This window comes from Eurosta solidaginis, chromosome 1 (assembly GCF_040869045.1).
Source record: "Eurosta solidaginis isolate ZX-2024a chromosome 1, ASM4086904v1, whole genome shotgun sequence".
Lineage (NCBI taxonomy): Eukaryota > Metazoa > Arthropoda > Insecta > Diptera > Tephritidae > Eurosta > Eurosta solidaginis.
In genome coordinates, this window is record NC_090319.1 from 268083068 (window position 1) to 268109287 (window position 26220).

Sequence of the window (26220 nt, forward strand, 5' to 3'; positions counted from 1 at the left end):
GGACGATGATGACGTTACCATCAGCGTTGCCACTATCAATGATTTTGGTGTTGTTGCTGTTGCTTTTGTATTGTTTATGATACGTATGATACATATTTGTGGCACGTTGTGGCGTTGTTATGCCTTGAAGTCATAATTGTAACTTGGCACTCATAGCTGTGGATGTACGCAAAAGGGACTAACTACTATCTGAGTTCTAAGCAATCGCAGGCAGATAAGCTAAACACAAGTAGGACGATAATAATATCAAACATAGCATAATGTGAGTAACAAATAAAAGCATAAAGTAGAGATGTGGGGCATGTAATAAAAAATAAAAATAAATAAACAAAAAAACAATAAACGAGAATTGTGGCAGGCAACAGTATGGGAATTCATAAAGCGTGGTAAATACGAATTTTGTATAGCAATTTTTATTCTTTTCAATTCCTATACTAATGCTGGTACAGAAATGTTGACCTGTATATTACAGCTGACGGCCTAGCTATGTTGCAAATTTGTTGTCAGCATCGTTATTAAATTTTATTGTTTTATATAACTATCTACTACCTTTCGCTTTTGCTCTTCAACATTCAATTTCATTTGTATCTGTATATAAATGTTGAATTACCGCGTACTTTATTTACGTGGAGCGCAACTACGCCAATTTTTAAATTTTATATTTTCTATTTTATTAAATGTTTGGGAGAAAATTTAAACTCGACACCAGGACGGACAAGGCGACAGCTGTTTCGATAAAACCTTTTAGATCTCATCAAAGCCTTTTCTTTAGGGAGTGGGATTAGAACCCGTACTGCTGCGATGATCGGACTGTTGGTTTTGTTGTTTGTAATCTTTTTTTTTTAATACAAAACTTTTTTCTTTTTTTTTTCAGTATCCACTTCTTCAATTCTTCTTTTCTTCAAATTTCGTTTAAGCTTATAACTCATCACTTGGGCTTTCTTAATTTGATTTATAATTTTAGTCTTCCATTCGTTAATTGACATGCACTTTTAACCTAACAACCGTTTTCTACACACTACACTTTCCACCCTAGCAAACCACTACAAAAGGGTACCCCAGCGGGTAAGGGGGTCAGAATATACCCGCGGTAGGTATGCCTGTCGTAAGAGGCGACTAAAATACCAGATTCAAGGGGTGTGTAGCGCAACCCTTCAGGTTGCCAGCGCAATATATAGCTTCTCCAAATCCAATTGTCAACCTCACCTATCCGCGGCGAATCCTGTTTCACTAACAGACGAGGCTCTGGCGACCCCAAGCTCCTCATGGATCTTGGGGGTGGGGAGGGAGGGGATGGCCTGAAGGTTTAATGTGGCCACATAAATCGTTCCCGAGATGGTCGGGCTAGCACCTTATTGGTGCTGTGTTACCGGAGCGTACCGGATCTGCATCCGGCAAAGGACCATCACATCGATAACACTCCCCAAAGCCTTCGGGGAGCAACCTTATCGCTACAACAACAACAACAACTACAAAAGACTTAAGCAACGAACTTGCTTTCGGGCTTATTCATTCATTAGCTGCGGGAAAAGTGCATGCTAGTAAATTCGTTCACTTCTTTTTTTATTCTACATACACTTTAGCTAATATATTCTTTTGTGTTTTAGCTTTCAATATTCTTAAACGCATATACTTAAACGTTTTAAGCAGCAGCAACTAGTCAGAACAATTGCCGACTTTTCTGAAAATATCGTTCAATTAATGATTGATTGCTGCCGCAAATTGGTTTTTTAGCGTCTCAACAAAAGAGGAGGCGGTCTGTGGTCATGCAATGTTGCGGTATTTAGATTTTTTTATTTTTGTTTTTGTTTTGTTTGAAGCCGTTCTCCCTTACATACATACACACTGACTTATCTTCCATGCTAATATGTTTAAAAATACATACGTACACACCGGCCTGACAACAGCTGTGCCTGGTGAAGCAGAGTAAATCAACTAAACTAGTGCTCGATTAATGTTTGCTAATGAGTACGTGGACAAAAGAGTTGTTGATCTTCAGTTTTGAGGAACAGTGCATTGAACTCTTACACCTATAGTATTACGCAACTGGTTACATAAATGTCGAAGTGTATTTTCTGCCGAAAAATTTTATAACTATGTGTACACGATATTGCTACGAATTTTTTGAGCTATAAAAGAATAACTAAAGTCGCTTCTTATCTAATTTAATGAAGCATCGAAATTGAACACGCAATTTTTAATTAAAACAGTAATGTAAAATTTAATTAAAACTTGTTCCGGTTGTATTCGAGAATTTTTGCAATTCATCGTTTAGACGCAAATTTTTTTTCTGAACAATACTCCATGACATAATGGTATGCCCAATATAGTTAAAGTTAAATTAAAGCGTTTTTTGGAAACTATAATAATTGTTCGCATTTGTTTCGCAAACTATTGGCTTATTAGAAAACATTAAATATATCAAACTGGCAGCCTTTTTTTCTGTTAAAGCACAACTTATAAGCTGGCAGACCGAAGAATACTATTTTTTTTTTGTTAGCAGAGGACCTCAAAAAAAGTAGTTAGATATTTTAGTTTTTGATATTTTTAAATTTTGTATACAATGGCGCTCAAATCGATTTAATAGTTCGTGTTTTTTTTTTAATTATTTAATTGTAATTCAGGATTCGGTAGTAAGTAGATCGTAATTTTGTGTTAAGATTTATTATTAATGATAATATTACCCCACAGATTATATACCATATGCCCCCAAATTGACACGATAACTGGCATGGGTTTGTTAAGCGACGAGTTCCAAAACTACTCAGCTAAAGAGAAATTCTCATCAGCGAAGTAAAACGCTTTAACGTAAGATTAAACATCACCAGCGTATACATGATTTTAGAGCCCTCTTATCACGTGAAGAATATTAACAAAGTCGAACCTCTGTCTGGATCTTTGGTCATTGAAAATTGGGTTGGAGAATCTATAAAATGCGTTTACGATAGGCATATTTGCAGACTGTGGGGAGTATTGAGCTGCTCGATACCCAGTATTTAGAGCTCTAATGATTTTTAAAAGATTTGTTCTAGAAACTAACATCACCAGCTTGATGAACTAACGACTTCGGTCATAAAAGCTCTAATTCTGTTCGAAGCAACGCGTGTAGCATCTACGCAGGTTTTCAGTTCGACAAAGAGTGGTGGCAAGGTTTTTTGTCACTTCAAGCGCCTTCACTTTCTACACCTATGCCTTACTGCGAACAGAAATTAGCTCGTCCGCAGCAACCAGGACTAATACTGAATTGCAAAGCCCGACCACCTTCAAGTACACACTGTCCACTTTACCCCTATATACGAACTTATTCTAATAGTAAAAAGTTATTTTAAATAATTTATTTTAATAAACTTTTTTCACTATAAATAAAAATGTTATGGCAGTTTAATAGAAAATTGTGTGCACTGTGCTCAACTATAAACTCGTATGACAAGACCAAACGGAATTGCTAGATGTGGCGGTTGAGAATGGTAAGAAATATGGTAAAACACAAATATATTTTCTGCATTGGTTCAAAGAACTAGCTTTAGTGTTACATTTGACCATTTGAACTGATATCATGACATTCCGACAAGTTCGCTGTAAATGTTGCTTTCTTTGACTTTGATAAGGAGGCAAAGTAAAGGGACTTTCGATTAGAGAGATCAAGCCCAAGTACTTGCTGTCATCAAAAAAAAAAAAAAACAAAAATCAACAAAAGTTACATATTCATAGCAACGTTGCTGTGGCGAGGTTAAGATTTAAAATTGCACAGAAATTCATACCGGACTCCAGACCAAGCCCATAAGACGTAGACGGTAGTGAATTTATTCCTATTGGAGTGGGAAACCTCCGCCACGATAAAAAATATAGCTGGAGAAAGACCTGATTTCCTTCGTGCTCCAATGGTCGGAAGAAAGCTCCTAGGCGCCATTTAATATACAAATTATTGCGACTTACATTCGCAAAATTTTGTTGCAATTTTTGAGAGTTTAAAAATGAAAGACTCAAGAAGCGATCTGGTTTATTGAAGTTTTTTTATACATAGCACTAAACGTTAAAATTGCAGTGCATTTTTAGCGAATTTTGTCAATTAAATTCTTTATTTTATTTTCAGTAAACTTCACAAATTTTGTAAATAAAACTATACAAACAATCCTCGAAAACGTTTCGAAAAAAATCGAAAATTTGAGAAAATTACAAGAATTTTTCGAACCTTTTATTTAGAGTTTTTTTTCGAGTATGCAGTTTTGTAGCCCATTCAATTATAGTCTATCAAAGTGCAAATTATAAGTTTCATAGACTTCGAACTGAATTTTGGCAATTTTTTTTGCTTTAGATTTCATGCCATATAAAAAACTAAATTACGCGCACATTGTATGAAGAAAATCTGAAAACCCCTCTGAAAAAAAGATTGCCAACTTGTAGTTTGTTAGGCTAATATAAATTGAGCTACAAATCTGCATATTAAAAAAAAATTCAGAAAACTTTAAATAAAATTGTCGTAAAATTTTCTTGAATCTTGTAATTTTTCGAAAAAAATTTTGTTACAAAATTCATAGAAGTTTTTTATACCCGCTGTACTTGTACACAGGGTATTATAACTGTGATTGGATAACGGTTGGTTGTACAGGTATAAAGGAATCGAGATAGATATAGACTTCCTATATCAAAATCAACAGAAACGAAAAAAATTTGATTGAGCCATATCCGTCCGTCCGTCTGTCCGTTAACACGATAACTTGATTAAATATTGAGATATCTTCACCAAATTTGGTACACGAGCTTATCTTTCCCCAGAATAGATTGGTATTGAAAATAAGCGAAATCGGATGATAACCAAGCCCACTTTTTATATATATAACATTTTGGAATACACAAATAACCTGATTATTTAGTAAATAATAAACCTAGAATGTGGAAATGTGACATGAGGACTAATATTGAGACTCTTGATGAAAATTTGAAAAAAAAACCTAAAATGGGCGTGGCACCGCCCATTTGTGATAAAATCAATTTTGCAAATATTATTAGTCATAAATCAAAAATCGTTAAACCTATCGTAACAAAATTCGGCAGAGAGGTTGCCTTTATTATAAGGAATGCTCTGAAGGAAAATTAAAGAAATCGGTTAAGGACCACGCCCACTTTTATATAAAAGATTTATAAAAGGGTCGTAGACGATTAAATAAGCTATATCTTTGCAAGAAAGAGCTTTATATCAATGGTATTTCATTTCCCAGGTGGATTTATAACAATAAACAGGAAAACTTTCAAATTAAATAAAAATGGGCGTGGCACCGCCCCTTTTATGACTAAGCATTTTTCAATGCTTCGGGAGCTATAACTCGATAAAAAATTAACGGATCGTAACAAAATTGGGTACACATATTTTCCTTATAGCAGGAAATATTTCTAGTAAAAATGGATAAGATTGGTTAAGGACCACACCCACCTTTATATAAATGACTTTCAAAAGGGTCGTAGGCAGAAATAGTAAGCTAAATCTTAGCGGAAAATAGTTTTGTACCAGTCGTATTTTTATTGTTCTGTTATCTTTATTTTAAAACAGACAGTAGGGAAATCCCCATTTCTGAAGGAAAACTGCATTATTACTCGCTCAAGGTCATTGGTGTTAGCCTCTGTATCCTTTTTGCTTCTTTTAAACGAAAATTAGTTCAGAATAGAACCATATCTATGTATCTGTATTATTGCGCAGCCTTGTAACACTATTAAGCACACAAACCAAACAACAGCAGCAATTCAAGTGTACAGCGGGTATGTAATGTTCGGTTTCACCCGAACTTAGACTTCCTTACTTCTCTTTTTTTTAATTATTGAAAAAGAAAAACAGAATTCAAATAATGAAACTTTATAAAATTTGCCACTGCTATTTTCGTCTTCTCTGCTGTAGTTAGTTATTCAAAATAATAACACAACCAGTTGTCATCGTGCTAAACCGTGTGTATGTATTTTATTTTTTGCAATATTTGGCATTGTCTTTTATATTTAAATCATTTCTTGATAAGCACACAGTCTTGCTCATTTATTAAACCACACAAGCATATTATTATGACTAAAGATGTGCCTTTCAACACCAATAATATTCCACCATCAGCTCCAATTAGTGTCTTGAAAAATTAATTTCCATATCCTTAAAGATCAATGCGCATGTACACCTATTTACAATGCTTTTCACGCACTTCGTTTGCTCTAATTTGTCTGCTGGTGGCCGGCGACGTTCAATCCGCTTTTCCAAGGATTTAGTGCAGCTTTACCACAAAATCAGTTGTTTTTGTTCTTATTGCTGTAAAGTGTTCTAAATTTTGTTTCTTCTACATTCATGTATTCAGTAACCTTTTCAGTTGTAATGAGTACCCTGGTTGTTGTAGAATGGCCTTGACTATAGATATAAATCTACAAATGGCTCGCCAAGAGGTCACTATGTTACTTGTGAAAAGTAGTTAGAAAAAATAGTGTTGTTACTGTTGTTAATCTGTGTTGTACTTGTTGTTATTGTATTCAATAAAATCAATCAATTTCCCCAGACCAACTGCAGCACAGCAGCAGCAACTGTAATTACCTAATGTGGTGGCTGTGGCAGTAAGTAAGCGCGTTATATAGCTTCATATGCTCTTCTGTGTGGGCCACTAAGCTAAAGCTAATGCAGAGAAAGTAGGGCTGTGAAAATCTAATTTATTTTACCAGTCATGTATGAGGAGGTTCCACGCTTACGTTTAGTTTTTTTTTTTCGCGCCACAAATCTGTTCTCTGCCGTGCTGCGCATTTATGTTTAAGTTCTAGTATATTTGTGTGGGTTTTTATTTTTTATTTTTAACTATAGACATGGCTTTGACTTTGGTGCACCAACTAACCGCCCCTAATAACAATTCACTTCGACTAACTGCCAAGGATTGATGATTTTCGTGTAGTACATGGACTAATGCTGCATTGTTCATCAAAGCAACCGTATGGCACATACATCCAATATGAAATATATTCGGTATGTTATTTTTTAAATGTGTTACTACACCACTTTTTCTTCCAACCATTGTAACTGCGTTGTCAGAAGCAAATCCAATAAAATTAGAAATTGGAATATCGTTTTCTTTCAAAGATGCAATTATGGAGTTGTATAAGGTGATACTCTGACTATTTTCGGGCTCAACAAGACGAAAGAAACGCTCCGTGGACTTACCCGTTTCCATATCGAATTGTCTTACGATCAGAACTAAACATTAGGTGGTCGATATGTCAGTAGTTTCGTCCACTATAAGACTAAACCGAGTTTGTCTCATTTGTTGAACTAGAAGTTGACTTTCTTGTCCCAGAAATACTGCAACACCCCTAGATTTTGTTTTACCGCAAGTCACTTGCAAAAATCTATACTTTAGGTGATTTATTTTTAGCAAGTTTTGTTAAAAAACTCGCCTTCTTTGAAATTGCCGAATCTGTGTATATAGAAGCATTAAATTTTGCTATTCGGTACATTGAGTTAAAAGAGTGATTCTGGGCAAGCATCCTCATGACAGCGATGGCCTCAGCTTTAGCCATTTTATTTTCTCTGCCTAAACATGGCTCATATGGCGGCCACCGTGGTGTGATGGTAGCGTGCTCCGCCTATCACACCGTATGCCCTGGGTTCAACTCCCGGGCAAAGTAACATCAAAATTTTAGAAATAAGATTTTTCAATTAGAAGAAAATTTTTCTAAGCGGGGTCGCCCCTCGGCAGTGTTTGGCAAGCACTCCGGGTGTATTTTTGCCATGAAAAGCTCTCAGTGAAAACTCATCTGCTTTGCAGATGCCGTTCGGAGTCGGCATAAAACATGTAGGTCCCGTCCGGCCAATTTGTAGGGAAAATCAAGAGGAGCACGACGCAAATTGGAAGAGAAGCTCGGCCTTAGATCTCTTCGGAGGTTATCGCGCCTTACATTTATTTTTATTTTTTTAATTAAAGTTTCTTACATGTTTAACTTTTGCAGCTTTGTGCGTATGAGACGTTTTTCTTTTCTTCGTGCAGCACGACTCCGCTATTCACAGACTATTAGAGAAACTCTTAAGCTTTACAGCCTCAGCTGGTGTGGCTGCACATGTGAAACGTGTTGGCTAAAACTATATTTTGAATTTTTTTTTTTTTATTTTTTTTTTCAATATCTTAGCGCACTTGTTTCTTAAGCTGGGCAACTTGTTTTCGTATTTTAAATATTTGATTTTGTTCATTGAAAACTTAGGCTTAAAATTTGTTAAAAGGGCGGCGGTGACGGTATATAAAAATATATTGCAGATATTAGCCGTTAGCGTACATATTTATAAATGTTTTTGTATTCATCAAAATTTGATATTCTTCGACTTCTTATACGCATTCAAACTTATGTTAGGTTGATTTACTATTGTTATTTATTTAGAAAAAAACACCTCACAAAAAGTTCGTTTCTTAAGTCTTTCTATTTCAGAAACACTGCAATGTTTTGAAGAATTGGAAGAATATTTGGTGAATGTTAGCCGCATTCATTTTCGCATTAAATTAATATATTACTTGGACAAATAGCACAACGATATGAATTTTTTTAACGGTTTTATTTAGCTTGATTTGACAGGCGGGCCGCCCGGCGAGCAGAAATTTCACGCGCCCAACGCTTTAATTTAATTTTCTGATCAATGCCCTAGATTGATGAGGATTGTGATGACTAGTCCTAGGACCTACCTAATTATTTTCTAACTTTTAGTACTATTATTACTTAATGTAAGTATTGTTTTCAATAAAACCGTTTAACTTAAACATTTTTTTATTTTTTTATTTTCAATATATTCATTCTTTTTATACTCAGTTGAGCAGAGCTCACAGAGTATATTAACTTTGATTGGATAACGGTTGGTTGTACAGGTATAAGGGAATCGAGATAGATATAGACTTCCATATATCAAAATCATCAGTATCGAAAAAAATTTGATTGAGCCATGTCCGTCCTACGTCCGTCCGTCCGTCCGTTAACACGATAACTTGAGTAAATTTTGAGGTATCTTAATGAAATTTGGTATGTAGATTCCTGGGCACTCATCTCAGATCGCTATTTAAAATGAACGATATCGGAATATAACCACGCCCACTTTTTCGATATCGAAAATTTCGAAAAACCGAAAAAATGCGATAATTCATTGCCAAAGGCGGTTAAAGCGATGAAACTTGGTAGATGGGTTGACGTTATGACGCAGAATAGAAAATTAGTAAGATTTTGGACAATGGGCGTGGCACCGCCCACTTTTACAAGAAGGTAATTTAAAAGTTTTGCAAGCTGTAATTTGGCAGTCTTTGAAGATATCATGATGAAATTTGGCAGGAACGTTACTACTATTACTATATATGTTCTAAATAAAAATTAGCAAAATTGGATGAAGAACACGCCCACTTTTTAAAAAAAAATTTTTTTAAATTCAAATTTTAACAAAAAATTTAATATCTTTACTGTATATAAGTAAATTAAGTCAAAATTCAACTTCAGTAATGATATGATGCAACAAAATACAAAAATAAAAGAAAATTTCAAAATGGGCGTGGCTCCGCCCATTTTAATTTAGTTTGTCTAGAATACTTTTAATACCATAAGTCGAAAATTTACCAATCCTTCTCAAATTTGGTAGGGGCATAGATTCTATGACGGTAACTGTTCTCTGTGAAAATGGGCGAAATCGGTGGAAGCCACGCCCAGTTTTTATACACCGTCCACCGTCTGTCCTTCCGCTCGGCCGTTAACACAATAACTTGAGCAAAAACCGATATATCTTTACTAAACTTAGCCCACGTACTTATCTGAGCTCACTTTATCTTGGTATAAGAAATGGCCGAAATCCGACCATAACCACGCCCACTTTATCGATATCGAAAATTACGAAAAATGAAAAAAATGCCATAATTCTATACCAAATACGAAAAAAGGGATGAAACATGGTAACTGGATTGGTTTATTGACGCAAAATATAACTTTGGAAAAACTTTGTAAAATGGGTGTGACACCTACCATATTAAGTAGAAGAAAATGAAAAAGTTCTACAAGGCGAAATCAACAGCCCTTGGAATCTTGGCAGGAATACTGTTAGTGGTATTGCATATATAAATAAATTAGCAGTACTAGACAGATGATTTTCTGGATCACCTGGTCCAAATTTTGGTCGATATCGCGAGAACGCCTTCACATATACATCTAAGGGCCACTCGCTTTTAAAACCCTCATTAATACCTTTCATTTGATACCCATATCGTACAAACACCTTCTAGAGTCACCCCTGGCACACCCTAATGGCGATATCTCGAAAAGGCGTCCACCTATAAACCTCATGCCCACTCCCTCTTAAAATACTTAGTAACACCTTTCGTTTGATACCCATATCGTACAAACATTCTAGAGTCACCCTTGGTCCACCTTTATGGCGATATCTCGAAAAGGCGTCCACCTATAGAACTAAGGATTACTCCCTTTTAAAATACTCATTACCATCTTTCATTTGATACCCATATAATACAAACACATTCTATAAACCTTATGCCCACTCCCTCTTAAAATGCTCAGTAACACCTTTCGTTTGATACCCTTATCGTACAAACATTCCAGAGTCACCCCTGGCCCACCCTAATGACGATATCTCGAAAAGGTGTCCACCTATAGACCTCATGCCCACTCCCTCTTAAAGTACTTAGTAACACCTTTCGTTTGATACCCATATCGTACAAACATTCTAGAGTCACCCTTGGTCCACCTTTATGGCGATATCTCGAAAAGGCGTCCACCTATAGAACTAAGGATTACTCCCTTTTAAAATACTCATTGCCATCTTTCATTTGATACCCATATAATACAAACACATTCTAGAGTCACCCCTGGCCCACACTAATGGCGAAATTTCGAAAAGGCGTCCACCTATAGACCTAATGCCCACTCCCTCTTAAAATGCTCAGTAACACCTTTCATTTGATTCCCATATCGTACAAACACATTCTAGAGACACCCCTGGTCCACCTTTATGGCGATATCTCGAAACGGCGTCCACCTATGGAACTAAGGATCACTCCTTTTCAAAATACTCATTAACAGCTTTCATTTGATACCCATGTCGTACAAACATATTCTAGAGTCCCCCTGGTCCACCTTTATGGCGATTTCTCGAAAAGGCGTTCACCTATAGAACTAAAGCCCATTCCCTTTTAAAATACTCATTATCACCTTTCATTTGATACCCATATCGTACAAACACATTCTAGAGTCAGCCCTGGTCCACCTTTATGGCGATATCCCTAAATGGCGTCCATCCATAGAACTATGGCCTACTCTCTCTTAAAATACTCTTTAATAACTTCCATTTGATACACATGTCATACAACCACATTCCAGGGTTACCCTAGGTTCATTTTCCTACATGGTGATTTTCCTTATTTTGTCTCCATAGCTCTCAACTGAGTATGTAATGTTCGGTTACATCCGAACTTAGCCTTCCTTACTTGTTTTGTTTGAGACTTAAAGTGCCTAAGCGATTTTCGCCTAATGATAGCAATTCACGCCGTTCATATCTGTTTCACGCTAACTGACACCAATTTGGAGAAAGAGAAGAGATAAAGTCTTTATCTGCTTGTCTCTCACTGAGGTGAGACCTCACTTAGTGTAGTCATATATACATATACAATGACCGAGCTGAAGTATATTTTGTCTTTTTATTCGTTGCACTATATTCATATCTGCGAAAAGTTCTCAGTTGAACTTTCTTTCTCTTCGATAGCTTTTTCCCGTCGGTGGGTCAGGCCAAGTAAATATATTTGTTCGTCGTGCTAGCTCCCAGATAGATAAAGTCCTTCAAACTTTCGAACACATCCGTCAAGAGTGCTTTTGATGCAGGCCCTCATGTATCGCCCTATCTCCTTTTAACGCAAAACACATATTTTGACAGAACACAATACCGCAATTTCGAGTTCTCTCTGAAATTGGTACTACCCTCTGCACTCTCTACGGGAACCATGTATCTGATGGTAAATATAGACAGCAAGCTTAGCTGGAAATATCATATCACACGTAGCGTATAAAAAGGGCTTGCATAGCTCTCTACATATGTTAAAGAATCGTCAATAGAAACTGGGGTCTATACGGGCGTCGTCAGTCCCAGCTATAGTATGGTGGCCGGCCAAGGACAAACATTACATTATTAAAAATATGAATAGAGTACAGCGAGGAACCTTTGGACGAGTAAAAGGTGAACTGAAGTCGTGCCCAACTGCCGCACTCAATGTGCTCCACCGACATTCATGTGCATACGTGAAACTGCAACTTGTTCGGCAGCAACACTTCGCGAGTGTGACTGTTGGAGCTCGAGGCAGTATGATCACAGTGGCTTCTCAGCTCCGTCATCAGTTAATCACACGCCACCACTAAGTTTCGACAAGTGTCAAAACTTGAAGTTTTCCTGAAGAGTGGACTGCCGGAGAGAAAGAGTGCAAAGGATGGACGCAATTTCACTTTACAGTCATGTGTACAAATTGGGCTGCGACATCGGAGCTGGTGTCTGCTCTGAGCAACTTAAGATGTCGCTGTCGATCTGTCTTCCTAGCTCAGGTGTGAGTACAGAGACGACATGTACGCTACTGTTGAAGGACTTGGTGAAAGTGTGCGAGGTATCCATTTAATGAGCCAGTAGGGGAGGCAGAAGAAACAGTCACGCACCACCAACTCGAGCACATACAGGTTTGAAATTATAGGCAATTACATACTGTCGTAAATTCAGGAAGCAGCTAAAGGCTCCTTTAAAGATATCAGCAGGTTCATTGAGTGAAACAAATGGTTTGAAAGGGGCACTTAATGGCTCTACCATACCTTGGGAATTAGTTCCAAGACAAAGTGATTCAAAAAGACACCCCGTACGCTACTTGGGCTCGTATCTCCAGTATACGGGCAGCAGAGCAACCAACCAACGAAATCTACATCCCTGTCTGAATAGCTCGCGCGGTAGTATGCAGTTTGAAATTGGTTTTCGTTTTTCTTAATGTGACTTTTTTCGTTTGGTATTGATTCTTTATTCGGCTAAGGTGTGAGTTTCAAGAAAAAAGTGCCAAAAATGGCAGGAATATTGCAAGAACTGTAAGATAAATTAAGATAAACAAAGCGATAAGGCAAGATGTCATGACTTATTTCCAAACTTAAATTAGTTCCAGCTTAATAAATTATGTAAGCCGCAAAAACTGACTAACGTACTCTGCGATGTTAAATTTGTTTTATTTTTATTATTATTATTTTTTTTTTTTTAATTTACATATTTATATATTTCATGTTTCTTGTTTCAAAAACGCGCTAAACTTTCTCCTTTTATTTAAATTTTATGAATCATAACTACTAGATGAGGCACAGGTGTCAGTTGACCTATATTAATGTCTTTGACGCTGAGCTTGTGCTCTTTATTGAACTACAAATAAAATTTCGGGCTTATTTTTAATTGGTAACATTTTTTTTTTTTTTGGCTTTATCGCGCATATTTTACCCAAATATGGGTGCGGTGTGCTAATTAGTGATGCTAAAATATTATGAATATTTTTAAATAGCAACTGACAAGCTTGAAAAAAGAGATTAAGAAGGTACTGAGGAAAAGAAAGTTGGTATGGCTTAATAAAATATGTAAATGTTTGGTGCGAAAAAAAAAACATTATTTCTTTACTTTCAATATCACCCCAGATAGATTAAGTATTATGACATTTTAATAGATTATTTTCGTTTATGCGGAAATTAGTTTCGCTACTAAAAATTTATCAACAAGGTATGCCTGAATTAGGCGGAACTCACCTGGCACATAAGGTATGGAGTTTTAACCCAGTTTACTATATGGGTACACATTTTTAAAAATGGTTTGTTATAAATAAGTTGTTGAAAGTGCGGCACCTAGCGGACGGCACTCTGCGACGCTCATAAGTTAGCTCCTGGCTACTACGAAACAAACAAACAAATATTCTAATGAAAACATGACATTTACACCTGTTAAGTAGTAAAAAAAGAAAAACAGATGAAGACTAACATAGCCAAAGAATTTTAGAATTAAGTGTTTTCAAAAAAATGTTTTGGTAACCCATTTCAAACCAAATAGATATATATATTATATATATTATTTTTCTTTTTTTTTCGAATATTTCATCGAAAATTGTTTATTAAGGTAAAAGTGTATCGTTAAATCCAAATGTATGGTAGTGGCAGAGATTTTTTTTAATCGAACAACTTCCCTGCTTTTAATTTTTTACTTTTCCTTGCCTGCGTATTGTTGCTGCTGTCTAAAAAAATCACTTCATTTTAAGCTCGTAATTTATCAAATAATATTTCTAAAGTCATAACAAATAAAAAATGTTGATCGAGGCTACTTTTGTAGTTACAGAAATTGAAGGTGGTGCCAAGCAATGAGGTCAGCAAGCGGGTATCAATCGAAAATATTCGTTATCTAAGAAGAATGCAAGGTATTACTGGTACGCAGTCTGGTTGGAGATTTAAGATAGTCTCCTTTGAAATTGGCGAATCAACATTACGTTTTTTTTATTTAAGGTAAATGGCATTGTTACTTGAAGGAAAACGAATGGTGATGACCTAGTTCAGCGTTGATGGCCACTTTATGTCGTAGGAGCGGAAAATGTTCTCCTCCACTGGCCCCATTCAAGCTCGCTTCCAGGACTCAAGGGGTTGATAAGCGCAATACAAACTGTTTTAGTAAGACCAATCATAGTCCATGCGGTTATATAGAGTATCTGAAAGTACATGGCCTTCATATAAAAAGATATGACCTTCAGTAATACTTGGTGTAATCGTTCAAAGGGATACATTCAGACTAGTTTCTTTATTCACCTACTGGTTCATCATTTAATCTTATGTGACTATTCGCGTAATAAAAAAAAAACTAGGGACACAAACTTGGTACAGATCTGTTTTAGACCTTTTCCAACATAGAAAGACTTAAGACACGAACCTGCTTACATTTACCTACTTACATACGTGCGTGCTTTTACTTTTTTTTTTACTTCTGTATAGTAGGAACTTGCATTCCAAAATGCGTTAAACAATTTGCAATCGTAAAATATACACTTTCTCAAGCGTAAACTATACAGAAACGTGCTTTATTAGCTAAAAGGCTAGTAAAGCTTGTACAACGACAAACAGTTTTCTTATCTTCAACTTTCTTAAGACAACGCAAATTTACTTTTACGCATTTGAAAACTAATGAACAACATAAAGAGATTGTTTAATTAATACAACTTGTTTGAACATAAATTTGGATAGACGCGAAAGTGTCAAATGTTGAAAATTGTCACAAAAAATGCATTAAACTGATGTGTAAATTAATAATGTATGCACATACATAACTAAGAAAATGAAAAAACGGTTAAAAAATTTGCATAAATCTGAAAATGTTTAGTTTTTGTTATTGCACATGCACATGGCCGCAAATCAAAAAACCAAAAAAAAAAAAACACAAATATTGAAAGTTAGCAGTGTGTTAGACGTAGAAAGCTGAAAGCATAGCTTACTCTAGAAATTTAAGGAGTAATTATGAATGCATGAAGAAGATATTGTTCTATTAATTAAAAAAAAATGTAATGATGAATACAGAAACAATTTTACTACTAGGAAGGTTTAACTCCCAAATGGAAGCCACCTCAACTGGTCCAAAACTTTTAAGGGTCGACCTCTACGGTCATAAGCTACAGACATACAGATTGCAACAAAATAAAAACTTCAAGCATACCAGCTAGTCGTCTAAAGAATATAAACGCTATTGTCTTCAAAATGTATTAAGTGCGAGCAAAAACTAATAAAATTACACTATGTAAATATATAAGTAAATTGAGTGGTCAGCAAAATGCCGCTTAAAGGGGTAATCAAAGGCTTAAGGGTGTATCAACATATGTACATCCCGTATGCAAGGCAACGGAGACATTGTATGGCAGAGAAACGCAAAGATGTAGGACTAAAGTGAACACTTGAGAGCAATTTTAAATAAACAAAACAAGCTACAAGATGCTCGTATGTAAGGTACACAAAAACAAATATACAGACTTACAGCAGCGCATAGAAAAATACCTGTGTCAATTTTTAACAAATTTCTGGAAGTAGGTTCGCCTTTTTTATTTTCTATATTTTAGAAAACAACTCGTATGAATTTTTTGACTGAAATTATGCAAATCTATATGAAACATGTTTTGGAAAAATTTTGAAAATACAATAAAGTTGTACGAACATTATAGTATAGTCTTTTTGTAGCCCAATAAATTATAGTCGAGCAAAATAGTAAGTTAGAGGACTCTTAACATTCGCCTTTTCTGAACGGTGTTTTCAATTTTCTTCCATATAAGAAAGACATTTTTCACACCTTGTATGAAAAAAAAAAATATTATAAAATCCATGCGAATTTTAAACAAACTCAGATAAGTCCAAATATAAGATTCGAAGTTTTAGTAAAATTTTTTCGAACTTTCGAAAATTTTCGAATATGTTTTTGAAACTGGTTTGCATAGTTTTTTTTTTATAAAATTCATAGACGTTTCTTCGAAGATAAAAAAAAAGAAAAATCTAATTGAGGAAACTTGATACAAATTATCACTGCATTTTTCGTTTCACTACTGTAGGTGTACCTGTACGCGTTTAGAACAAGCATATGCACAAGTATATGTACAAAACGTACAGGTCATTATGCGATCATTGACTACAAAAATGTAAAAAAAGGTAAAGCAAAATAGCTTGCCGAACATGACACCGAATAATCCGAAATAAAAAAATAAGCAGCAAGCGGAAGGGCCATAGAGGCAAAAACTTAAAAAAATGTTAGTAAAAGGCAGACAAATTTTAAAAAAAAGGAACAATGTGAAAAATGGATCAAAAGAGGCGCTTAAGGAATAAACATGCTATTAAAGTTGTTAAACAAACTGTGAACCAGATAAAATTACTGCAAAGGCTAGGAGAGAAGGTCAGTGCAGCTGAAGCTATTGGTTATAGTGAGTAAACGTGAGTAAATGCAATGATCACCGCCAAATAGGCATATGTAAAGATAAGGTGCGGTAGGTGAAAAATCGGAGTGCCAAAGCGTAAACGGGCGAGTGAAAAGAATTGGTTGTAGGTTTGAAACGGACGTTACCAGTTACCGTGATATTTACATCAATATTACTTATAGTATACATTAACAGATCTCTAAATCTGAAGTAAATATATAAAATTGTTCAAAAGTTTTTAAGCAGAAAGGTCGATCTCACTTTACAAAGTTTTTAATCAAGGACTATAAGACTGAAGAAGGGAGTACTACCACCTTTTTGCTAGTTTAGAACAACGGTCTTGTTGGTCAACCTCGTTATATTTGGCAACATAATGTAACTGCAACTTATATTTCCGCAGCAGATTTCAAAATTGTCGCTCGCTTAATTAAAAGACTTAAGACACAAACTTCGTACATACATTTTCTGCAGGTGTTCTAGAATAAATGAAAGACTTAAGACACAAACCTGCTACAGCTTTTACTGCGAATTCCAAGATATCGGGAACAAATTAAAACTTTTTCAAAACAATTCTAAATTTCAAGCCAAATTCAGTGTGCAAAAATAAAAGAAAAAATAGGGATAAAGGCAAAGAAGCATCCTGTTTTCACGAGATATGTATCAGCTCCTGCCTCTCTACTTACTTTCAACAAAAGAGTCCGTGATACTAGGTCTGATCACGGAGGTGTAAATCCATAAGATTGCTCTAGGAGACTGACTTGCACAGAGAAAAGATATTAATTTGGTCTGATTTTCCGACGTTTTGCCGTCATTCCTTGTTAAATTTCGTTTGGAATCTAATTCATCACGAAAAGGTTCCGAAATAATTCCCAAACCGAACCGAATTGATATCGAAGACATTACCGAATTGTACAAAATTTATCGCAATATGGTTCAAAAATTTATTTGAAATAGCATCCAAACGAGCACGAAATTAGAAGAAGAGAGTTCCAAAATAATGTTTAAATGTCCTAAAGTGTTTCGAAAATATTCCCGAAATATTCTAATCTGATTTGCAAATTTTGATAGATTTATAGCAATATTTTGTTGGAGTAAAATTGATAGTTCGAAACTTCCATTAAATTTTCTCGAACTTTCGGAAACGCTTTTGATATTGGTTTTTCATTGTTTCAGTTGCAAAGCTCAAGAAAACGTGTTCTTTCATTATAGAAACAAGGATTAAATTGGCGATATTTTCATAAAAATTGCCACTGAAATTTTCGTGTTCGCTGATGTGCATGACTTACATATTATGGGTCTAAACCTTTTTTCTAAATGGGGACGTTTTCTACTATTCTTTGCCTAATAATTCTCGTTAACGCTTGGTCTAAGTTGCATATTCGGAGGTATTTATTTTAATAGGCATATAATTATATACTTATATGCGGCTATTCTAGTTACTTGCCGCAATTCAACATCATTAAGTAAGTGCATATTATAATTCCACGCTTTCTTACGCAAAATTATTTCTATCTAGAAAAGTATTTGGCGTGGCAAATTGTTTTGAAATTTTACTCCAATCGACCTTACAAAGAGCTTTCGTTACGTTATTATCCCAATTTCGAGTGTTCAATTAACAAAGACACAAAACAAAGAGCCGCAAGTACATATAAAATAAAATATTATAATAGGAAAGAATTAATATAGATAAAAAAGTACCAACACAATCAATTCGCGCCATTCAAGCGCATCGCATGTCTTTTGAACTATTTTTGTCTTTATCGCGGTAAAAGCGGCAGCAGCAGCCCAAAAGTAACACCAACCAACCACATCAACAACAACCAAGCTCGTTGCGTAGCTTGGCCTCATATGCGTGCCAACAATTGCCGCGAAATTGGCCAAAAAACACTTAAATTACGTACTTATCTTAATGTGCAAGCAGTTGCTTGTTGCTGGCATGCTTTTCTTCTTCCTTGGTTGGAGTTTTTTTTTATGTTTTTGGCTTTTCTGCATCATCATCTTACACCATGCGAAAGCTAAGCAGCGCCTTTAGCTGACATGTTTAGGTTGCGGGTAATAAAAAACAGCATGCAGGTACGTATTGAGACGCATAATTGGTGGCGGCAGCGTTAAAGATCATAAGCTACATATATCGAATAGTGTGTCGCTCAATATTTGGCGTTCCCTCAATTCTTTTGAAACTAACTGCCCTGTGTATGTGCGAATGCTGAACACACGCGGTATAGACACTTGAACATGTGAAAAGAATTTGCGATGCTGATGTCGGTTTTTTTTTTTTTTTTTTTTTTTTTTTTTTTTTTTTTGATGGCATTGTAGCCCTTGATAAGATTCACTTGTTCGTATGTCTTTGTTTTTAGCTGTTGGCTAACTCATGAAATTCGAGTATATTGGCAGCGCTGCTTTTATTACAATACATATTTGTACCCCACGGCGGAATCGCTTTGTTAGATTACTTTCTGCTCTGTATGCCATTTATACTTTTCAGTTGTTGTTGTTGCGCATGTTGACACAATGATTGTTAGCTAATTAGATTTGTTATATACGAGACTGCAGTGTGCGTTCCCACAATTGGTTATTACTTACTATTTATAGTCATATTTATTCTGATCTCATGACCATTGTCGTGAATCTTATTGTGAAATAAAACCATATAGAAAACCAAGAAATTGGTATTCGTCCTGTGCCCCGAAAAAAGATTATTCAAAGAGCATTTACGGGATCTCCTGACTCAGCGCTTCAAAAGAAGAGCTAATATAAAAAATGATCCCAGCTCAAAAACTGAGCTGATCCAAATAAAATAGAAAACCTGAAATTTTTCTGGATATCACTCAAGACTTCATTTATTCCTAAATCGATATAAGAAGACTAATTGCCTCCATTTAAGTGAAACCAACCTTGTTTTATTCCTCATTTTATATCCATTAGTGGATATGGCGACTATGCAGGGCTACAGCAAAAGAGACTGCGCTACATAAAGTGGTATTCAAAATGAAGCATCTGTTTAAAGCAAGTTTGCCTTGACTGCTTTCCTGAATGAAAAAGGTAAACGTTAGAAGAATGGTCTGTGGTTTTGTATATCGTATTTTTAAAGACATAGAAAAAGATATACGGACCATAATCAAATCTGAGAGCTAGAAGCCGCGTCTTAAAGGATGAGTATGGGTTTGTGTTTCAAGTAGCATACATCAACTTGAATAGGCTTGAATTGGTGGATAGGTCAGTGCTTCTAATGATGAGAGAAACCGAACGGCTCGCGATTAAGATGAAAACGCCAATTTTAACATACTCCTTTAAAGATAACTTGCTGATTTTCTCTGATAGTAGCAATGCTTCCTTTTAACATCTACGTTCAACTGGAGGCTCCATGCATAACATAGACAAAAGTAAGCACCCGATGCCAGAGCTCAATGTATCCAGATCATCTAGGTTCAGTTTGAGGCTTCATACAAATTTAAGGCAAAACCTCTAAAGGAAGAGTAGGTACTACATAATCTTCGCTAATAGAATTGTGAATATGCCTGAAATAGTGCAATATTTAATGTCACAGGTACGATCTTGTAGGGAAGGAAATTGTGGTGTACGTATTATGCTAGCACTAAAGCTGACACAAAAGGAACCTGTAAAGCCAAATATATATTTTTTTCTAAAAATGGCTTTCATTCCTTTCATCCAGGGACGGAAAATAATAATTTTTTTTCGGAGTCGAAATAGTTCTGGTCAAAAAATTGTCCTAGGTGAAAATGTTTGAGTTCCTAGGTATCCCTATAGCAATATCATGTCGAATCATGCATCCTTTTTATTTTTCGAACTTTTTCCATAAAAGTCCACATTAAAAGTAAAATCTATATTTTTATTTTTTTAGTCCAATAGAACTAGTTAAACTCGGACTTTTAAAAGTAAAAGAAACGTTTCTTTCTTATCAAGCCAGATCTTCATTTTGGCATTAAAAAATAAAAGTCCGGATTTAACTTTTATTTCCGGACTTTTATTTTTAAAAGTCCGAGTTTAACTAGTTCTATCGGACTCAGGTAATAAAAATCTGAAAATAATTTTTATCTTAAATTAATAGTTTTGCAAGGAATTATATTATAAAAGGAATAACAGTTTCCGCCCCTGCTTTCATTAGAACAAAGAATAAGTAGCTAAAGTAAATACGTTAGAGGCCGTTTTTGGCATTTAGCTCCTGTAAAAGCAGCACAAGGAGTTAATCTTTACTGAGGAGATTGGTTTACAAATCAAATCATCACCCATGAACAGCGAAGCATTCCCAGAAAAATCAATGCAGATGCGTGTGCCTGCATTACAATGGCCTTGTTAACATATCCAACTCTATCATAGGAGGAAATTCTCGAAATAATCTACTACACGTGGCAAAAGGGTAGTCAGCCAAACGAAAATTTTATTATTTGGAAAATAAAGCTCTCGCAGGGTAAGGTAAGGTAATGGATAAATTGGGCGAAAGTTAATACATTTCTCAAATTCCTAGGGAATTAATTCCTAAACAGGTAGTAAGGTAAAATTTGATTCTTTTATGCAAGCCAACTCAGAATGCCTCCTGAACTGATAGCACCACAGACGGCACCTAAACGCCGAAGGGAATTGTACCCCAGAACAAGATAATCGCCATATTGAGAAAGAGTTAAGCTACCCTCAACGAGTATTCGTCACTTGGTATAAAATCAGGATTGCATAAAATAAGAACCGAACCAGCTAAAAAATGAAAACGCTGACCTCCCGACTTTGGTTCTATGCCACAGGACGTAAAAGATAATGAGCAAACGGGTATTTTAGTGTTGGAGGCAGCGTTAGTTAGACTAATCGGACTTAAGTCGACATATTTCGCATTGTCGTAGCTGCTGGGGAGATAACATACAACTTTGTTAAAGAGAGAGCATACCAAGACTCCAGAGCACATCCTCCCGAAAAAGGATCCATCTGCTGGTAGGCATACATGCATATCTAACTAAAGTAAATAATAAACTTTAAAAAACCCTTTTTAAGCGATAGTAAGTAGTAGGTAGTGATTTGGAAAATATTCTGAGTGTATATCTGTCATAAAAAGCTTCTTAGTTAAGAATCATTTGCCCGTAGGTAACGCTCTATCAAAAAATCAGAATAAATTAAAAGGAGAACCACGCAAATTCGAAGAGAAACTCGGCCTAAATCTCTTCGGAGGTACGTCGTGTCTTTTTTGTTTTAATTTTAATGTTTGATTTTTCAACACACTTTCCTGTAGACCCTCTACAATACCTCATCGCAAATGCTTAAGCATGAGGAGAATATTCGCAAGACATGCATATCGAAAGGGGCGGTTAGACTCCAGAGACCAGAAGGTTCAAGGTGCCACAAAATGTTTGTACCTGAGCGTACTGGATTCATTTCTATAAAAGGACTACCCATTCCCTTGACGTTCCACTAATCCTTCGGTGAGTGTTTGTGCAGGTACAACAACCACCCAAAACATTGATTTCCAACAACATTTTGGTGGTAAATTCTTAAGTCTGGATATTAAATCGGCACACTGAATTGGAGTCCATAGAGTCTAGCCACCTCAGCCAAGGAATGGTTGATAAACTCGTTAAAAAAGCAAAATATTTGGCGAAGAGGGCATTCCATAATCAGAAAAGTTTGACAAAAGATGCACTTTATGGAAGACAGGAAATCCTGAAGTAGGTTACCAATTCAAACATTACTCCAACTCAAAGCAACAATTTAGTTACCACGTTATAATTAACAAAATCATACCATATAAATTCGCGGCTTAAGTGTGCAGTAACGGATCTATCCTTCCATTAAAATTACGAAACATGAAAACCAGTACACTAACAATATAAATTTACAAACATCTACACAATAATTTTTGTGGTAAAATATATATTCATCACAGTGGCAGCGTGCGTGCCAGTTTGATCATCATCATTGGCTGCTGCATCTGGCTGGCTGGCTTCAGCATAAGCGGCAATGACAATGACTATGACACCATAACTAGCAACCACAGCAAATTATTTATGCAATTAAATTCTATTTGACTTCCTTACTCACGACACATTTTCCTACCAGCAGCAACCTGTGCCCTTTTCAACAAAGTAAATATGTATGTGGTAGTGTTGCATTCACACGCTGCTACCAACGCTTTGCCACACATCTCATTGGCACATTTCAGAAGCGCACTTTGAATGTAGAAAATAAGTTGCTGATTACAACATTGCATTTTATTAGGTCATCAGAGCCAGCATATCAACAGCAACAGATCTAATCATTAACAACAACAGCTGCAACTAAAACTGCTGCAGCATCTCAATAAATAGCAAAACATCATGGAGAACCAACAGCAGCGCAACTGAAAAACCACAAATTGTTGTGCAAAAATTCTTTTGCCATCAGCGAATGCGGTGCGCCAACCAGCTTTTAAGTGGATTTCGATGTCATTTGTTTCAATTGATCGGTTGTTGATGATAAGCTCCACCAAAATTGCTTTTGTCATTCTAATTTCTTTTAATGTTGCTGCTATGCAGTTGTTGTTATTACTAATTTTGTGCATTTCTTTTGCCTACTTTTTACTTTAATTTATTTTTATTTTCTCTTTTTACGTCATTTTTGATTACGCTTGATTTAATGCGTTTTTTTATACTCAGTTGAGCAGAGCTCACAGAGTATATTAAGTTTGATTGGATAACGGTTGGTTGTACATATATAAAGGAATCGAGATAGATATAGACTTCCATATATCAAAATAATCAGGATCGAAAAAAAATTTGATTGAGCCATGTCCGTCCGTCCGTCCGTCCGTCCGTCCGTCCGTCCGTCCGTCCGTCCGTCCGTCCCTTAACACGATAACTTGAGTAAATTTTGAGGTATCTTGATGAAATTTGGTATGTAGGTTCCTGAGCACTCATCTCAGATCGCTATTTAAAATGAACGATATCGGACTATAACCACGCCCACTTTTTGAACATCGAAAATTTCGAAAAACCGAAAAAGTGCGATAATTCATTACAAAAGACCGATAAAGCGACGAAACTTGGTAGATTAGTTGAAATTATGACGCAAAATAGAAAATTAGTAAAATTTTGGACAATGGGCGTGGCACCGCCCACTTTTAAAAGAAGGTAATTTAAAACTTTTGCAAGCTGTAATTTGGCAGTCGTTGAAGATATCATGATGAAATTTGGCAGGCACGTTACTCTTATTACTATATGTACGCTTAATAAAAATTAACAAAATCGGAGAAGGACCACGCCCACTTTTAAAAAAAAAATTTTTTTAAAGTAAAATTTTAACAAAAAATTTAATATCTTTACAGTATATAAGTAAATTATGTCAAGATTCAACTCCAGTAATGATATGGTGCAACAAAATACAAAAATAAAAGAAAATTTAAAAATGGGCGTGGCTCCGCCCTTTTTCATTTAATTTGTCTAGGATACTTTTAACGCCATAAGTCGAACAAAAATTAACCAATCCTTTTGAAATTTGGTAGGGGCATAGATTTTATGGTGCTAACTGTTTTCTGTGAAAATGGGCGAAATCGGTTGATGTCACGCCCAGTTTTTATACACAGTCGTCCGTCTGTCCTTCCGCATGGCCGTTAACACGATAACTTGAGCAAATATCGATACATCTTTACTAAACTCAGTTCACGTACTTATCTGAACTCACTTTATCTTGGCACGAAAAATGAACGAAATCCGACTATGACCACGCCCACTTTTTCGATATCGAAAATTACGAAAAATGAAAAAATGCCATAATTCTATACCAAATACGAAAAAAGGATTGAAATATGGTAAGGTAATTGGATTGCTTTATTGACGCGAAATATAACTTTAGAAAAAACTTTATAAAATGGTTGTGACACCTACCATATTAAGTAGAAGAAAATGAAAATGTTCTGCAGGGCGAAATAAAAAACCCTTAAAATCTTGGCAGGTATTACATATATAAATAAATTAGCGGTATCCAACAGATGATGTTCTGGGTCACCCTGGTCCACATTTTGGTCGATATCTGGAAAACGCCTTCACATATACAACTACCACCACTCCCTTTTAAAACTCTCATTAATACCTTTAATTTGATACCCATATCGTACAAACTCATTCTAGAGTCACCCCTGGTCCACCTTTAAGGCGATATTTCGAAAAGGCGAACACCTATAGAACGAAGGCCCACTCCCTTTTAAAAATACTCATTAACACCTTTCATTTGATACCCATATCGTACAAACAAAGTCTAGAGTCACCCCTGGTCCAGAAAGGCCCACTCCCTCTTAAAATACTCATTAACTCCTTTCGTTTGATACCCATATTGCACAAACGAATTCTAGAGTCACCCCTTGCCGACCTTTATGGCGATATCTTGAAATGGCGTCCACCTATGGAACTAAGCCCCACGCCCTTTTAAAATACTCATTAACTCCTTTCGTTTGATACCCATATTGCACAAACGAATTCTAGAGTCACCCCTGGCCCACCTTTATGGCGATATCTCGAAACGGCGTCCACCTATGGAACTAACTCCCTTTTAAAATGCTCATTAACACCTTTCATTTGATACCCATAGCGTACAAACGCATTCTAGAGTCACCCCTGGTCCATCTTTACGGCGATATCTCGAAAAGGCGTCCATCTATAGAACTTAGGTCCACGCCATTTTAAAATACTCATTAGTACCTTTCATTTGATACCCATATCGTACACACGCATTCTAGAGTCAACCCTGATCCACCTTTATGGCTATATCTCTAAATGGCGTCCACCTATAGAACTATGGCCCACTCCCTCATAAAATACTCTTTAATGCCTTTCATTTGATACACATGTCATACAAACACATTCCAGGGTTTCCCTCGGTTCATTTTCCTACATTGTTATTTTCCCTTATGTTGTCACCATAGCTCTCAACTGAGTATGTAATGTTCGGTTACACCCGAACTTAACCTTCCTTACTTGTTTTTTAATCGTATCCTAGAACTCAAAGCGCTAAGTAACCTTACGGATTTACATAGTTTTGCAAATTTCTTCCCAAACCGCTATTAAATAAATATTTAAGTATGTATTTAGGTAATGTTTTTTCCAGTTGCTTTTAGATCCTATACACTAATTGTAGATATGCGCGGCGGTTGGTTTCTTGGTACAACATGGCGTATGAGTAATGTGAAATCACATGCTGATTGATTGCTAATTTAATTCCTTGTTTTATTTAAATTTGAGTTGCCGTTATAAAAATGTTTTTTAACCATTAATGCTTTAAG

At 35.8% G+C, this 26220-nt stretch overlaps 1 protein-coding gene across 1 annotated transcript in view; it reads right to left on the reverse strand.

Moving 5' to 3' along the window:
• The window catches only part of LOC137240462 (autophagy-related protein 16-1-like), an 88167-nt gene extending 64659 nt beyond the window's left edge, over positions 1-23508 (reverse strand). Inside the window, exon 1 of the mRNA XM_067766760.1 lies at positions 23317-23508. Coding sequence (XP_067622861.1) covers positions 23317-23508 — 192 coding nt within the window. The remainder of the gene's footprint in view (positions 1-23316) is intronic.
• Between the last annotated feature and the right edge of the window lie 2712 nt (positions 23509-26220).